Consider the following 18,678-nt stretch of genomic DNA (forward strand, 5'->3'; position numbering starts at 1 on the left):
CTCTATTCCCTCCATGTGAAATCCGTACAAAATTTTTTCACTCTCAGACCTTCCAAAAAAAACTCACCGAAAAAAACTTCTACCTCCGTAGCCACCGCCGTGCACCACTACTGTCATTTTCCTTTTATCTTTGTTTCCACTCAAAAATCCCTCGCCGTGGTCTCCCTAAAAGTCAAAATTTGTTATAACCGTCTTTACATGCCACTCGCGCACCCTTCGCACTTCGCCTCTCTAGAGAGAAAAGAGAGAAGAATTTATCATCATTGGATCCTCTCTGTGACTGTAGGAGGCCCCCAGTTTTGAGTGCTGAGACTGGACGCGTTGTCCAACCCGGACAAACCCATCCAACCATCCAACATAAATGCAACTAAATTTGGACCCCCCGGCCACTCATTGCATTTACCTAATTTTTCTCCAATTTATAAATGCAGTAGTACTGGATGAATCTGCAATGTAATAAGTCCAAGCTACTCGTGCGTACTTAATTACTGTCTTTTCCTCCTTTATAATTAATTTTCTTACGGCCTTTTCATGTTCATAGTCCTTGGAAAACTGATAACCATAACACGCATAATTAATAATCTAAGATAAAGTGCGTGCATTGACTTATTCTTAAAAAAAAATTATGGAAAACAATATTATTAATTGTCATTTTTGTTCTCTGACGATCTTTTTCAATGTATCGTACTCGCTTACCATCTAAGAGACTGAGTCCTGGGCTGAGGTGAGCTGGGCTGGGCTTTTAGGCCGGGTGCTGAGAGATGGTTCCGGCCATGTACAACCCCAACCAGCCCATCCAATTGCCCACCATAAAAAATGCAACAAAATCTTCATGAATCAGTTCGTTTTTGGCCCAATATAAACCAAATGGACAACCATTTTCGAATACGTTATATCTCAAAATGTATGGAATGGGATCTACAGTGTCATCTCTTGCTAGGTACTCTTTTTTTTTTTTTTTTTTCTATTAGATTTCTTAGGCTTATAAACTTTGGTAATTGATCGTGAGGGGTAAGAATAAAAAAAATAATATTATTCATTTCATATTTTATTATTGTAGTTATCTGTCATTGTGGTACATTATAAACAGTTGACATGTAAAATTACTTAAAATTTATTAATCATATTAGAAAGTGTGATTGAGAATAACAAGATTTATGATACATAAATGCATAAACACTACTATACAATATGTGAATGGATATAATAGATAAGTCATTCGGAGAAAAAAAAAAAATCACCATACCTCATTTCAAGCTTAACTATTAATCCAAAAGCTTGAAAGCTATTAAATTTGATTATATCCTAAAGATATCTTTATTATCATAAAATCTTGCATGCGTCTCTCTTTGGTAGCCACACTCTTCCGTCACCGTTCAATAACTTAGCAACATGCATCAAGACATGATGTTAATTCAACCTATAACTCGTGACAAATTCTCGCATATAAAACTAATTATTACTAATCTAAGATTTAATAAAAAAATATTATGCAGTTTCGGAATACAAATTATATGATATATAGTCTTAATAGATCACAATATATAATAATGTTAAAATTGTTTTGTAATTATTAATATTTAATAATATGATAGATTAAGGCCTCATTTGGTTACACATACAAAATGAGATGAGATGAGAAATCTGTAAATAATAATAAGATAATTTGTGAATAATAATGAAATTATTTGAGGTAAGAAGTTTCATGGGTTTTGGAAAAGAAGAAATAAAAAATTATATAAAAAAATTATAAAGTTGAAAGAGGGTTATAATATAATTTTTAATATTATTTTTGTTTTGAAATTTAAAAAAAATGAATTATTTTTTGGGTTTTGTTTGAAATTTTGGAAAAGTTGTAATGATTAGATAAAAAAGATGAAAAGTTGACAAATTGAAATTAAAAAATATTTGTGTGTTTAAATGATATTTAGATATTGAGATGAAATAAAATGTCATGTGAAATAGTTTAAAAAGTTTGTAAAATTAAATCAGGCCCAAAAATATACCATATCTAATAATTACTTATTGAAAAATTCTATTTATAGTCCCTGAATGGGGACTGCATATGCAGACCTCACTTAAATGAAACGAATCATTTCGTTTAAGTGAAAACAGCTCTCTGTCTAAATTCGTCTAAACTCGTGAGTGGGAAAGGAAGAAATCAACTTTACTCTCTAAGCCTTAAGCCCCAAAGCAGTCGCCTCTGAATCTGCCTTCGTTGTCCTCTCAGAACGGTCATCCCCTCCCCCTCCTTAGAACCATTGTCCATCTTTTTCCCCTTCCTCAGTCGTTCGTCCCCTTCTCCTTCCTTAGTCGTCCGTCCCCTTCCCCTTCCTCAGTCATCGTCATCGTCACCTTCGTTAGCTGGAGTCCGCCCTTTGTCAACTGGAGTTTGCCCTCAACAAGGTAAAATGATTCTTGCTATGAGCTTTCAATAAGAGCATCAATTCTTGTTTTATGGTAAGAGCTTGCCCTCTTAGAACCGTTGTCCTTTTCCACTCCTCATAACCGTCGTCCATCTCCTTCCCCTTCCTCAATCATCCGACCCCTTCTTCTTCATCAATCGTCGTTGTCACCTTTGTCAGTTGGAGTCCACCCTTCGTCAGCTGGAGTTCACCCTTAACAAGGTAAAATGATTCTTGCTATAAACTTTCAATAAGAGCATCAATTCTTGTTTTATGGTATGAGCTTGCCCTCTCAGAAACATCGTCCCCTCCTCATCCTCAGAACCGTCGTCCATCTCTTTCCCCTTCTTCAGTCGCCCTTTCCCTTCCCTTTCCTCAATCGTCGTCGTCACCTTCGCCAGCTGGAGTCTACCCTTCATCATTGAAGTTTGCCCTCAACAAGGTAAAACGATTCCTGCTATGAGCTTTCAATAAGAGCATCAATTCTTGTTTTATGGTATGAGCTTGTCTACTGTAGATGTAAAAGTTTGGTTAGGACTAGGTGTAAGTTGATAAGTTTGGGTAGAATTGGGTGACTAAAATGGTAGAGTTTATCCTATCATTAAGTTTGTAATTTTGGATGTTTAAAAAAAAAAAAAAGTTTGTAATTTTGGATGAATGTAAATTATTTATTAATTTTATCTATAACAATATTAAATTTATCTAGGAGGTATTAAATGTTGTTTAGATAAGTCATAAGTGTGAAAATTAAGTCCCAAAGAATCTACAATTATCTAGAGAAGAGGTTGAACTAAAATCTGTTATTGCAGAGAAGATTTATCGCAAAATGTTAGCATTCCATCCGGAGATGTCTTCGCAACAGATTTGATCCATCAATAGAGTTCTATTGAAACTAAAACTTCTTTCTAATTGTTTATTTAAAGGATCATATTGGTTAGTATCTATAAAGATTCAAATCTGGATATTTTCTATAGCACTTTCCAGTGCATATTTTGGTGAGAAAATTCATTAGAGAATTTTCATATTGTTTCTTTTAAAGAGTGTGATCATGCTCCATGTTGGAAAATTGATTGGTCGAGTTTTAGTCATTGGAGTTTCAGGAGAAAAATCAATGTTTGAAGATCTTTAGAGGTTCTGACTGCTACTGCGATAGAAGACAAATAGGTCATTTGTCTAGTGAAGTAAGAGTGTCAATTGACAAAGATTTTATAATTGAGCTTTACTTGTAATTGATTTTTAAATAATAAAATTGACTTTTCTGAGTTTGGTTGTCCCGTATGGTTTACATTTAAAGAGTTCTTTAAAGGGTTTCCATTCGATATCAATCTTGGTATTATGCAATTTATTTACTTTACTATTGCTTAATTATTAAATAATTACATGATTAACGACTAAACAATTTATTAAGTGAATTTATAGATATTTTCGCTGCGTTACAATACAGGGGTACTTGGGTAATTTCATCTGCTATAGCCTATGAGGTTGATTTACGCTGCTTTAAGTTTATATTGATTTTTTTTTCTAGTTTATCTTGTCATCTCTTGCTCTCTGAATTGAATAAGTAGATGTGGGATGAATTTTACATGTCATTGAGATACAATGTAATGAACATGTGACAATAATTTATCAAGGATCTTGATTGTTTCAAGGGTATTGTTGATTATGCTTAATTCAATAAAAAACAGCAATCAAGTTGATTATTCTCAAACATTAATTGGTTGTTATCACTGAGAAAGCTGGCGATGGAAAGTTTTCTGTGACTCCGTTGATGGTAGAGTAGATTGTCAAAGAGTAGTGGAGTATGTGACTTTGTCGATGGTGGAGGACGTCGTCGAGGGTAGAGAAGGTCGTCGATGGGCACAAAGAGGGAAAAAATTTCAGCCTTTGATTTTCAATAATTTTGATTTTTGGGTTTAGTTTTGGAACTCAGAGCAGTTTAGTAAATCAATGAAACACATGTGTGCATGTGTGTTGGACAAAGGAGTCCCAAAAAGGGATTGTCTGACGTGTCCATAGCAACTCTCTTACTTGATTAGAGACAAATATTGGACCACTTGAAGCGGATGAATGAAGAGAATCCGGCTTTCTTCTATGCAGTTCAGGGTGATAATGATCACACTGGTGGAAATATATTCTGGGCAGATGCAACATCCATAATGAACAATTCGTACTCTTGGGATACCGTCATATTTGACACAACGTACAAGATGAATGGGTATAGGGTGCCATTTTCCTCGTTCACAGGGTATAATCGTCAAGGGCAGCCAGTGTTGTTTGGTTGCGCTTTAATTCTCGACGAGTTTAAGTCCTCCTACATCTAGCTATTGTAAACCTGGCTTCGTGCAATGTCTGGACAATGCCCTGTCTCTATAACAAGCTACCCAAACCCACTCTTACAAGTTGTTGTTGGACAAGTTCTTCCTGAAACCCGCCAATGTTTATGTTTGTCTGCCATATTTAGAGAAACACGGGAGAAACTGGCTCATCTGTATCTGTCTCATCCTACTTTTGAAACATAATTTAAGAAGTGCATTACTGAGACAAAGACAATTAATGAGTTTGATTCATGCTGGCAATCACTGCTGGAGAGATACTATATTATGGATAGTGAATGGCTCTAATCAATGTACAATGCAAGACAACATTGGCTACCAGTTTGCATGCGAGACACTTTCTTTGGAGAGATATCTAGAGGTGATGGAAGTGAACCTTTAAATTTGTTCTTCAATGGTTATGTGAATGTATCAACCACCATACAAATGTTGATGAAGCAATACGAGAAAGCTATAGCAAGTTGGCATGACATGGAATTGAAGGCAGATTATGATACTAATAACACCAGCCCAGTTCTGAAGACACCATCTCCTATGAAAAAACAAGATGCAAATCTTTATAAAAGGAGAATATTCAGGAAATTCCAAGAGGAACTGGTTGAGACCCTTGCTAATCCTGCAACCAAAATTGATGACTCAGGAGCTGTTACCACATACCGGGTGTCCAAATTTGGGGAAGACCACAAAGCACACAATGTGACTTTCAATTCTGTTGAGATGAAAGCTAACTGCAACTGCCAGGTGTTTGAGTATTCATGTATTATTTGTTGGCATATATTAGCCGTTTTTAGAGCAAAAAATGTTCTTACTCTTCCATCTCAGTATATATTGAAATGATGGACAAGGAATGCCAATAGTGGAGCTGTGTCGGATGAACATGCTTTAGAGTTGCCAAATAGTTCTCAAGAATATTTAACAGTGCAGTATAACAATCTACATCAAGAAACAATCAAATATGTGGAAGAAGGGGCAAAATCTATCCACATTTATTACGTGGCATTTGATGCTTTAAAAGAGGCTGCTAAGAAGGTTGCTGCTGTGAAGAATCAAGGTCCAACACCTACCCAGATCGGTACTCTGGGAAATGGTGTTGGGCATGAGTTGCATGCAAATTAAGAAATTGAAGTGGCAACATATCAGTCGGCGGTTAGTTACTCCCACCCAACAAGCTTATCTATATAAAGGAACCTCATTTTTATTTTTTTTTTCTTTCATAATTTATACTACCAAACAGTTTGAAGACACCCCCCCCCCCAACTCACTATCTCTCTCACTCTCACACGCACACACACGCAGAGGCATGCACATAATTGTCCTAAATAAGGATTTTGTACCTATTTAGATTGAGTGGCTAAATTGTTGGGGAAATAACACAACCCACAAAGAACGATAGCTAGAAGACAATGAAAATATAAATGTAAAAACATAGGAATCAATCACTTGATACAAGATTTACGTGATTCGGCAATTTGTCTACGTTCATGGAGCTGCAGGGGATTTTATTCAGCAGAGATTTACAATACACAATGAGCTACAGGAGCTCCCTTCTACTCAATCTCAACTCTCTCTCTAGGGCACCCCTCTCTCTCTCTACTCATAGACGTGCTTTCTGTCATTCTGAGACTCAACAGTTTCTTCATTAGGTGCATCTTGTTACTCGTCACTGACTTTTCATACATATCAGCCAAAGCCGCATTAAGACCCGTTGTGGTTCTCCTTTTAATAACGTTATGCGCCACTGATCTCGATAGGGTGAGTCGTATAACCCCCAAAAGCAGTCGATCTAACATGTTCCAATCAACATCATCCATACTATCCAGCTTCTTTCCCAACATAGGAAGATGAGATTCTTCCTAAAATGGAGATTCTTTCTGTAAAGATAATCCACGAATTGCATCCTCTAGTATTCGAAACCTGTGCCATCGAACTTCTTGATTCCAACCTTCACTTCTTCTCCAGGCATTGTTCTCTTTCAATGCTGAATCCCAAAACTTGGAGCTCTGATACCAATTGTTGAGGAAATAACACAACCACAAACAATGATAGCGAGAAGATAGTGAAAATATAAATGCAGAAACGTAGGAATCAATCATACAACACAAGATTTACGTGGTTGGGCAACATGTCTACATCCACGGAGCTGCAGAGAATTTTATTCAAAGAGATTTCCAATACACAATAAGTTACAAGAGCTCTTCTCTACTCAGAATCTCAACTCTCTCTCTCTAGAGCTCCAAAATTGTCATTTCTCATTCTCTCTTGTTCAATCTCATCTTTTCAAACAAAATAACATACATATATATATAGTAAACAGTGGAAAAACCCTAAGATGGTAAATTTCTGGATTATTCGCTTGAATAGAAATTTCTGTCCAACATTTGGTCGATCGGTGATCTGTTGAGCGAGTCTTAAGCAAACTTTCTATTAGTCGTTTACTCGAGCCAACTATTGAGCGCACCTCAAGCGAAGCTCAACCCAATGTCGAGTGCTACTCGAGCGAACTCTCTACTCGAGCTTCGCTCAAGTGCCATGTCAAGCAAACTCTCAGCTTGACGTATTCTCAGCTCACAACCAACCTCCACATAACCCAACATAAATGTGGTTCAAGTTTTAAAGAAATGAAGCACGATTGTTTATGTATTGAGAATCTTGAGACTTTGGATATTATTTTTTGGATAATTTATTTTTTTACAAAAGATTGAATGATTAAGTGTAATCATCGATTACATTACAGAAATTAGAAGATAATTGTTCCTTGTCTGGGCCTGCAAAACATGAAGCTTGCTTAATTGTATGGTCTAATGTCTAGCCTTTGAGGTGTAGCTCCAATGGCATTTTCTCCTACAATAATGTGTTGGATGGTGAGATTGTGAATTCAAGAGCCGATTGGTGCGTGTGGTTTTACCAGTAAAAAAGGAAAGAAAAAAGTTATATGCATGGTGTCTCCTTGTTTAATTAATTGTATGCTCTATTGCATGTCTAGCCTTTGAGGTCAGGTGTATGCAGGCTTGTAACAGTTTCAGATACTGTGCTCAAAATTCAAATTGAGTACGCAATAAGTCGTAGATGTACGGAGATAATAGTTGATCCATGACACAGACATGCCAACAAAGCAGTACTTGGACTGAGCCCAGGCAGGCTTGGGTACGCTAGAGCTCTACGTATAGCTCCTTGGACTGCCCATTACACCAGCCAGCCAACCAACCAAACATGCTTTTTATTTTATGGAAAAATTTGATTGTAAATAAGTTTGTGCACCAATTCGTACATCAATATTAATATGTAATATATATATATATATTTAATAAAATGATGTGAATTAAAGATAAAAATAATTTTTATGATATAGGAGATTTTCTTCTTCTCTCAAAAAAAATTTTTTCATTATTTTTTAAATAAAAAAAATTATCGATACGCGATATGGTGCACGAACTCGTATCTAGCAAAACCCTTATTTTAATCAATGCATTTTATGGGATTCAAAATGCAAAACGAAATCCGTTTCGTGCCACGTAGGATACGGATCTGTACAGGTTCTCCAAACACTGTTGTGAATAGATTTTTTATTAGATTTATAATTAATAAAAAATCATTTTAACAAAAAAATAATTATTAATAAATAAATAAGTTTCTTATAATATATATAACATCGTATAAAATATAAATAATTTCTTAGACAAGTCCATATCATAATTGAGATAATGGAATCGTCAGTTTGTGAATATATATGGGCTGATCTTGCTTGCTAGCTAGCTTTCACGATATCGGCATCAGCTTTTGATCTTTATCTCAAAGAAAGTTGTGTGTCTTTTATTCATCTTCGTTTCTTTTTATGCAATTATACAAGCCCCCTTTATATCTTACCAAAACAGTCTATTTTATTCATTCTTACATCTCACATCTATAATTTTTTTTTTTTATAAAGAATGAAAATATTTTTTATAAGGTATGAAATAGTGAATAGTGATTGATAATAAATTTTTATTTTTTAAAAAAATATTCACGTTTACAAGGTATGGAAGAAAATGTTCTTTTATTATTCCAAAATACGATTCTGTATGTATTAATTCAAGTGGTACTCATGATGTATATATACATAATATTTTGATCGTGGTTCAAATAAAAAGTTAAAATACGAAATAAAAAAAAAACTAATATAACTGCAAATAAAAGGACTATTTTTTTATGCAATGTACACAAAATGAAAGGATTCTAAATGGACCCTATATTGTATTTATCATAGTAAAAAAACAATTATGGCTTTAATTCTGTGTGAAAAATTACCATAAAATTATTATTATTATGTTTTTCCCCAAATGGAGGGACTGTCTTTATTTGCCATAGAAATAGTGAGTTGAAGAAATTAAAATGGATATAATATTTTTTTTAGTGCTATTATGCCACTCAAGTTATTTCTGTTTAAATAGTCATGAGATAAGATAAAATAAAATAAAATGATATCAGATGATTTCTAACCCAATTATGCAAATTGCATTTTTTTTTAAATATTTTTTAAAATGTTTTTTAAACATGCTTAAACATTTTTAAAAGATAAAAAAATATCAATATATTAATAGTGATTTCTTTAATTATTTAATAAAAAATAATTAAAAAAATAAAATAAAATATATAAACAGTTAAATTAAGAGATAAATCAGTAGAAGATAGATAATATATATATATATATATATATATATTTATCTTTAGGGTTAGGTGGCCTTCAACTTGTCTGCATAAAGACATTCTACAGGGAACAATCGTCACACCTCTCGGCTTTGCTTTCCCTCTCTTTTTCCTGTACCACTTTCGTGCCCTTTGGAGATTCAACGGACGATAATGCTTATCGTGACACGTGGCTTCCAAAGAGTGGTCTTAAGTTCATATCTGGGTCCCAATCCGATTCGACCTTTTATTTATTTATTTTTTCCACAGATACTGATACTGATAGCATTCCCAGGCAGACCATAGGTTGGGTATCCGGCTAGCTGCTTCACCATCACTTTGGGCTTGGAATCCAAAACTGTGGGCTCCATCCTCTATAATTTTGAACATTTACATTTGGTATTCTGACATCCACATCTTTTTTTTTTTTTTATAAAACAACTCCCACATTTTTCATTTCTTTCACCTTCTTAATATAAAATACAATGGGTTTGGGACATGTACTACATCCTGAATTGGGACCCAAAAAAAAAAAAAAAGTAATGGCATTTATTGTTGTTTATGTTTTGATTTACCCTTTGGGCTACCTAATATAATATTTATAATTGTGAATTATGAAATGTTTGCGTAATTATTTTAAAATAAATAAATAAAATATAAGATTCACATGAAAAAAATAATTTTTTAATAATAGACTTTACTCTTTTTCAAAATGATTATACGACATTTATATACTTCACAATTATATGTAAAATTACTCATATTTTAAAAATATATATATATATATATAAATATTATGCAGAAAGAGAGCACGTTACATTTGGCATGGGCAGGATTGCATCATCTTGCCTTTGTTTAACACTAATCATGAAAAAGGGGTATCCTTATCAAGATCTTTTTGGACTTTTGTTCAGCTTTGCTGGTGAACACCTCAATCAGCTCCTAAAGTATGCACCTAAAGCTAAAAACCGAGCAAACTAATGTTGATTGAAATTGAAAAACTATGTAGTCACCTACCTTTTCCTGCAAATTGGAATTCATAGTCATGGCATCCTAATCTTGGGATTACATCTTTTACAGAGGATATTCTATGAATACATGATATAAAAATTTGAAATTGAAATAAAGAATGTTATGCATTCGCTACTATTTATTCTTATAGTTTATATTTATAACTTTTTTATAAGGTGTGGTAATATTTTTCATAATATATGCGAGTATTTTTTATAAGATGTGACGTGTGAAGTGATGAATAGTAATTGATAAGAAATTTTTTTTAACTGAAATTATTGGAGAGAGAACCAAAAAAGATGAAGTAAAGGTGACTAGCTTTAATGACCCAAATTTACTATGCAGAAGATTCAAAAATCACTGCATAACTTGAATAATTATGCAGGAGATAAGCTAATTATTAATAGTTTTTGTGATCTAAAATTATGCAAAAATCAGAATCAATGTAGTCATATAAGCTAGGACCAAAGAACTCAATGTAAAGACATGGGTCAAGAGTTGGTGAAGGAAATATTTGACCATTTTGTCAAGTTCTTTTAATACAGAAAGTATTTTGATACAGCACACAAGTCATTTAGAAGGAAATGAGGGGCATTTTATACTATGATGAGTCAGCAGAGAACCTTTGTCTAGTATGCATTAAACACTCCACGTCAGATGCAGAATCCCCATGTTCCTTAAATGTTCTTCCTCCCCCCTTCCCCACACATTTTCACATACAGAGAGAGACAGAGAAGGTGAAGGGTTCAAGTCTCCATTGCTTGCACAACAACTCGCCTTTGCCAATAAATTATCTGAAGTAGAAAACTTTTCCAAGCAATCATCATCACAGAAATGGGTGAAGTAAGTTTTTTATTTTTTGTTTTTAACTGAACTTAGTTCAATATATATTTTCTGGGCATACTCATTAGTTATTCCATTTACTTTGTGCTCTGTTGTTTGTTTTTACAACTCGGTTTTGGGTGGAGCGAGAGTTCGATTCTTAGCTCACATTTCTGACAAAATATCCCAATGCTTTATCTTGCTGAAGGAAAACAAGGAACAGGAAAAGAAAGAGGAAAAGAAAGAAGGCAACGCAGAAGGGAAAAAGGAAGAAGAACCACAAGAGATTGTACTCAAGGTTGATATGCATTGTGAGGCTTGTGCTAGGAAAGTGGCAAGAGCCTTGAAAGGATTTGAAGGTCATTACTTTCTCTCTACTCGTTCTAATATTCTATGTCTCTGCTTGAATTCTCACATATCTAGTTTTAGAAATGTGCTTATATTGAAGAACGAGAGCATTGAATATGAGGTTCATTTTTCTCAGAATAATAGCCCTAACTAGGATTTTTCTCATGAGTTTCAAGAGATATTTGAAAAACACATCACCCATGTATGCATGAAACCACAGTTTATTCACATATTATAAATCAAATACAATAAAAAAAAAAATAGAGAGAGCCTATATATATTCTCAAGTGAAATATAAAATAAGTACCGCAATTTTTTTCTTAAAAAAAAAAATTGATTTCCTCAGGAGTGGAGGATGTAAACACAGATAGCAAGGCCAGCAAAGTGGTGGTGAAAGGAAAGGCAGCAGACCCCATAAAGGTGTGCGAAAGGCTACAAAAGAAAAGTGGCAGAAAGGTAGAGATAATTTCTCCTTTGCCAAAACCAGCCGAAGAGAACAAAGAAGAAAACAAAGAACCCAAGGAAGAGAAAAAAGAAGAGGTAATAATTCACAAATTTTACTTACTTTTTAACCATACAATCAATTACTCTTGACTAAGATTATGTTTGGTTAAGGAATGAAAAGCAAAAAGAGATGGAGAGAGAAGGTAAAGATGTTTTTAAAGCTGATCAGTGTAAAAGAAGATCCACAAACATTTGTTTAACTATTTTTTGGATGGATAAGTGTTGCAGGGGAAACACTTTTCCCCCACTCTCTTTTTAGATTTCTCCCACATTAATCCTGATGTAATTTCTCTAAGGTTTAGATAAAATGTATAAAAAAATCCCCCCATATCAACTTTCCTATGTCCCAAACAGCATATAACCTATAGTACTTCCTCAAATTTAGAAAAGCACCATAACTTTTGCAGACAAATTTTCTTAAACATTTAATTCTTTACCCCTCTCTCCCTTCACTTCACCTCTCTCTTTTCACTCTCACTCTCGTTAATGAACATTACAGTAAAGATTTGTTAGTTCCTATAATTAGATATTTATTTCTCATAAATGCTTGGCTGTGATATACAGAAAACAATAAATAATCAGGTGAAAAGTTTTCCCTGATCTGAATGCCTAATATTTAGGAGGAAATTCAAATATGAATGGTCTTAAGATCCAACAATTGGCTTGGTACCTGCCCACAAGTCTCTAACAGTACTCTTAAATTGTGACTTGCTAATAAAGCATTAAAAACTTAATTCAAACATAGACATTATTTTGTATCATCAGTAATGTGTCGATAAGAATTAGATTTGGTTTTGGAAAAAGTTAGCTCTAGTACTACTTATAACCTGAATGAACTGAATCTAGTCTTGTTTGTTTAGAATCTCCACCCGCACCCACTCTTACATGCACAGGGAAGACTGTTAGCTGCTGTTTTCATGCTGACATGAAAGTAACAAAACAAAGTCGGCAAAGAAAGTAGAGGCACATTTTACAAGGCAGAGGAGAAGTGATTGTAAGACTAGCCAGTGGTTTTGACCCCACGGCTGGCCCCACTAGGGCAAATGTCGATGTCCTCCTGTGCAACAAATGGGGTCACGGGTTCAGTCTCTAGCTAGCCCTAGTTTACGGTTTAGTACTACATGGAAAATGAAAAACAACACTGAGGGAGTGAGAAATTTAAGGGCCATTCACATGCTTGCTTGTCCTCAGGTATAATAGAGTCATTTTTTAAAACATCAATGCGTTGCATGTGTTTATCTATCTAACTATCTTCAAAGCTGCTTGTCGTGCCCTTTGTTACCGTCCACTCTTCTTGGGTGCCGGGTCTGTTGGGATCTTGAGTCAGCCCACTTGCAGTGATCCCTTTAACTGAACCCAACTGCAAATAAACGTGACTGGAATCCGAGGTGGACCGACATTTTTCACTTTGTTTGTCTAACCGTAGCTACCCTACCCTACTCACCCACCAGTACCAAAAGAAGATGAAAAAAGTGTATCTAGCTTGTTCCTGTAACTAAAGTTGTTAACGCATTTTGATTGAGAATTTGAGTGATCAGATTCTAGATCTGCTCATTCAAATTTTTTTATTCAAACAGGCAGAGCTAGAGCTTCAAAGGATCATCTAGTTCTGATCAGCAAACAAGTATAAAGAATCTGACATCTAACAGGCATTATTTTTTAATAAGAATGTTATACATCAATCACTATTCACTCACACACCCCACACTTATAACTTTAATATATCTGATAAATGCACGGATTCTTAAATTTAATGTATCTGATAAATATATAATTGGATCTCTTGCCAGCCTCCTGCTGTTGTAACAGTAGTTCTGAAAGTCCGAATGCATTGCGAAGCATGCGCTCAAGTTTTACAGAAGCGAATCCGAAAGATACAAGGTACGTACGTACATTGTCATTATCGTTTGCTGATAATATGAGTTGCTACATATATATATATAGTGTCACGTCTTATCATTAAAGTTGAAAATAATGGGGGGAAAACAATTGTATTAACAGGAGTGAATGTCATATGCATGGAATTACTACTAGTTGAACAAAGAATCATGTCATATGCATGGCTTAGATGCCTAATTATATGCCCAATACAGTACGTATGCGAAACTAGAGACGTTGTTTCACAGACAAAATCAATGAAAGATCAGGTTAGATAGATGCATGGGCACAAAAATCTGGTTTATCATGTTGATCACGATAAATATGTTTTATATAGTGCATCCATCGATCGGACCCAAAGTATATTTTGCAATTTTAGGATCTTGTAAGTAGCTAATTAGACGGCCAGGGGTTGAATTTGCTGGCCTTAAACCTACCTAAGAAGTTCATGTGGTAGAAGCCCATGAAAGAGCTACTACACATGACTTTCTTTTTGTCATTGTTTAAGTCGAGTGCGAAAGAGCCAAATTGTACTTGCTAATTGGACACAAACATCCAAACGTGGAACACATGCATGCCTATCACCAAAAGTGTTAATCCCACTAATTATTCCATAATCATGATAGCCCATCAGATCCCTGACTAGAATAATTAAACAGAGTATTGGGGTTACTTTGACTACTTTTAATTTGTGCGCTGAAAGAAAATTCCTTAATCAATTTATTCCAATCATGTCGGCTTAAGGGCTCGTTTGGATTAAGATAGTGTCTTGTCTCATCTTATATCATTATTACAACTTTCTCAAATTTTTATACAATATATAATAAATAATTTAATTTTTTCAAATACTAATTCAACTTTTTCAAATCCTAAAACATTAATAATAATAAAAACTAATATTCTAACAATATTTTATTTAACTTTTATCTAAAATCATCTCATCTCACTATCCAAACTAGCCCGCTACCCCTGTTTGGATCGGAAATTCACCTAAACTCATCTCATCATTACAACTTTTTCAAATTTTCATACAAAATATAATAAACAATTCAACATTTTCAAATCTCAAAATAATAATGATATTAAAAAATAAGATTCTAACAATATTTTGTTCTATTATTTACAAATCATTTCAACTCATCTCTGAATCTAAACGTTAATCCTAGTCTTTTTGCTTTTATTTTTTGTTTTCATTGCCCATGGAATTTGTAGAATCAATGGCCACCCTTAATAGTCTTATGTACACTAAATTATATTCGTGCACCTCAAATCGAATATCGATCAGTGGTGCCATGATCATCATTTGAATAAAATTCCTGTGCGCAGCCTAGGCCTCAAATTTCTTTTTCAAGGTTTATTAAGCTTGGAGACAACCCGATTTGAATGGCCGGATTTGGATATCCCATCCGGATAATGGTACCCATAATTCTTTGATAACTTATCTTCTAATAGATATAAACATCTCACTTTATTAAAAATAAATTTTAATTTTATAAAACTAAACACTATTCCAAATAGAATTGTAAAACAATTATAAAATATTGTAAAAACGTCGTATCGTTCATCATATTCCTTGAAGTTTTATCTTGTGAATGCAATATGAGATGTTAACTGCTGTTGGACTGTATTGCATGCGCGCAGGCGTTGAATCAGTAGAAACTGACCTAGCCAATGACCAAGTAGTAGTAAAAGGAGTTGTCGAACCAACGATGCTGGTTGACTATGTGTACAAGAGAACAAAGAAGCAAGCTTCAATAGTGAAAGATGAAGAAAAGAAAGAGGAAGAAAAGAAAGTAGAAGAAAAGAAGGAAGACAAAGAAGGAGAAAAGAAAGATGAGGAGGAAGGCAAGGGATCAGAGGACGACAAGAAGAGTGACATCAAGAAAAGTGAATATTGGCCATCCAAGTACTTCTCGGAGTATGCATACCCACCACAGATTTTCAGCGATGAAAACCCCAATGCTTGTTCGGTTATGTGAAAACCCCATGCAGTACTACTACTACTACTACTTGTAGTTACCCTTACCCCATCTGTGCCTTATGCAATAGTCTTCTCTATATGCTTTGAAGGATACGATAATAAGCCTGCAGAACGGAAAATCATGCAATGGCTCTCGCCATATAAATTATGTCCCGTCTTTCAAGTATGTACCTATGTATCTGGACAGTAATCATGAGCTTCTTCTTTGGCCTAAGTTTTTGTATCAACTAATTTAGCAGAGAAAGTCGTGCCTGATATTGCATTCAGAATTACTTTTGGCAAGAAACAAAGAAAAAACTCCAACCCATGACTAATCACTATTATGTACGTACGTAAATGCTAAGGTCCCGTTCGAATGTTGAGTTGAGTTGAAATGAATTGAATTCTTAGTAATGAGTTGAGATGGTGTAGTGAGTTTTGAAAGGCCCACCTAAGATGAATTTAGATGTATTTATGAGAAGTTGAAAAAAATTGTGAATTCTGCGTGTAAAGAGGTGTTGAGTTGAAAAAAATAGTGAATCTCATGTATAAATTAGAGGTTAGAGGTTTTGAGTTGAGATGAATTTAATGATTTAAAAGTTTAGTGTTTAGATGTTAGACTCAATTTAAAATTAGACCAATCCAAATTCCAGACAGGGCCTAAAAGTCTTTTCAACTTGTTACAGTGTAACCAATGTAAAGTATGTACAAGTTGGTGTATAAATACATTCACCACCTATTGGGAGGTTCTTTATAGTTATAAAAAAAAAATGTTAGTTTTTAATAATTTTTAAAATTTATTGATGTGATAGAGTCAAGTCAACAATAAATTGAATGCATCAATAAATAAATTTGTGTATATATATATATATATATTATGATTTTTGTTATAATGTCTGCCAAGATTTTGAAACAGGATGAAACCCAGATGGGCTTCGACAAAGTGAGCCCTAGTCAGTGATTCTAAAGACTAATATCAATCCGAAGTTGGGGATAATTGATAGGAGGGCATAATTTCCACCGATGGTGCTCATAATAGTACTGCAGCCACTCAAAACAACTTTGACAGAATTTGGAAGCTTGGTTTAAAACGTGTGGTTAATATGGCTCAGGGAAGAATTCTGAATTCCTCTACTATTCCACAATTGGACACTCCTCAGCTATGAACCACTCATCCTAGATTCTTTTGACCCATATCACTGTTGCCAAGATCAAATGAGCACCAAAAAATAAACAAAAATGGTCGATGTTGATGTAGGTCGATGTTGATGAGATTCCAACGCCACTCAAAGAATGCAACGTCTAAAAGAAAATGATGCTGTCATCGATCTCAAGCATTCTCGCTTTCTGCGTTCTAGCTAGCATCACTCGATCCTGGGGCTGTTGGGAACCCATAAAATAAAACTGGAGCCTACCTACAGAATTCAGTACAGTCTATATAGATACCAATATCATTCTCTCGTATATTGCTAGTGATTTTGGGCTTTCCTTTTTGGAGTCTTTTATGCTTTCGATCGTTTCGAACACACTCCTTGAATGATCTCAACCACCCCAGTAGCGACACTTGACCAGTACGACCGTGTGTGCATAGCATGCATGTCCTGTTTGAAGAATATGCAGAAATTAAGCAGAACAAAAGTGAACTGCAGCGGGCATGTGGCCGGTCTGTTAATCATGAAGGATACTTCTGATATTGGTCAAATTCATATATGGCTTTCCCTCACGGGCCCGGCCTGCAAGGAGTAGATCACTACGTTGGACCACAAGGTGGTTTATGGACTACACTTTTTAGCCGAAAGACGTATATAGGTTATGCACAGACCTCTAAGACGACAAAAGATCGATGAAGTAGATCGGTTAGGTCACATTCACTGCGAGCTTGGTGGGGTGGTACCACGGCTAAAAGCGATCAAAAGTAGTGAGTGAGAGAGAGAGAGAGAGAGAGGAGAGAGAGGGGTGGGGGAGGGCAGAGTAAGACTTATATGCTTTTATATCTCATGTCATTTCTCTTTCCTATATAGTGAAGTGGCATGCATGCTTTGAAATGGAGAGCCTTCCAAGATTCCTTATCCCCTTTCAATATCAAGGAGGCCGTCAAGTAATTTAATCAAGTTGGGTAAGACTTTGTGGTTTAAAACGGGTGTGTTCTGACTAAGGACAGTGGTAGTTATCTATCTATCTATCTATGTATATATGTTAAGATATATTTACATTTACAATACTTTTACCTCCTATTGTTTTAAAAACAGATATGTAAGAATATCAAATATTATAAAAATATTTGAGTGTCTTTACTAATACTTATTAATTTTTAAATGGAATGACAATATTTTATGGTCTGACAACTATATTTCAAAATAAATAGCAAAAATTATGATTAGAGCATCTTAAAGAGTATTAATAGACTCAGTATTTCACCTTAAAAATATCAATTGTGGGATCTTAGGAGTTATGTATTGACAGCACAACTGTCGATCCTTATACTGGCATATATATATAAGAGGACTACTGGAGACACAAAGAAATTTCACATACTAATGTGGCGCATTACCAGTGTGTCACATCTCTTATTCTTTTTTCTTTCTTCCCCCCCTTCTCCATGCCTCTTCCTCCCCTTTCCCTCGAGCGATGTCTATCCCCCTAGGGTGGTTCCCCCAGCCAATGGACGGTGATCGTTAGTCACATAAGTTGCGACCACCCCAACCACGACACAGTGCACAAAACGTGCATGACAAGCTCACGGCTGGTGGTCCCC

General features: G+C 34.8%; 1 protein-coding gene and 1 pseudogene across 1 annotated transcript; both read left to right on the forward strand.

Moving 5' to 3' along the window:
- The first annotated feature begins 677 nt into the window (after nucleotides 1-677).
- Nucleotides 678-5,854, forward strand: LOC108988291 (annotated as a pseudogene).
- A 5,196-nt stretch (nucleotides 5,855-11,050) lies between these two features.
- LOC108988293 (heavy metal-associated isoprenylated plant protein 7-like) lies at nucleotides 11,051-16,210 on the forward strand. The gene is made up of 5 exons (XM_018961521.2): nucleotides 11,051-11,254; nucleotides 11,442-11,592; nucleotides 11,928-12,121; nucleotides 13,876-13,966; nucleotides 15,605-16,210. The coding sequence occupies exons 1-5, from the start codon at nucleotides 11,246-11,248 to the stop codon at nucleotides 15,940-15,942; spliced, it is 783 nt and encodes a 260-aa protein (XP_018817066.1). The 5' UTR covers nucleotides 11,051-11,245; the 3' UTR covers nucleotides 15,943-16,210.
- Nucleotides 16,211-18,678: the final 2,468 nt, after the last annotated feature.

This window comes from Juglans regia, chromosome 3 (assembly GCF_001411555.2).
Source record: "Juglans regia cultivar Chandler chromosome 3, Walnut 2.0, whole genome shotgun sequence".
NCBI classification, from domain to species: Eukaryota; Viridiplantae; Streptophyta; class Magnoliopsida; order Fagales; family Juglandaceae; genus Juglans; species Juglans regia.

Bases quoted from the DNA above. Each gene is read 5' to 3' on its own strand.
- LOC108988293 (XM_018961521.2), top strand. The intron at 12,122-13,875 runs GTAATAATTCAC...ATCTCTTGCCAG, and splicing joins AGGAAGAGAAAAAAGAAGAG to CCTCCTGCTGTTGTAACAGT. The intron at 13,967-15,604 runs GTACGTACGTAC...GCATGCGCGCAG, and splicing joins GCGAATCCGAAAGATACAAG to GCGTTGAATCAGTAGAAACT.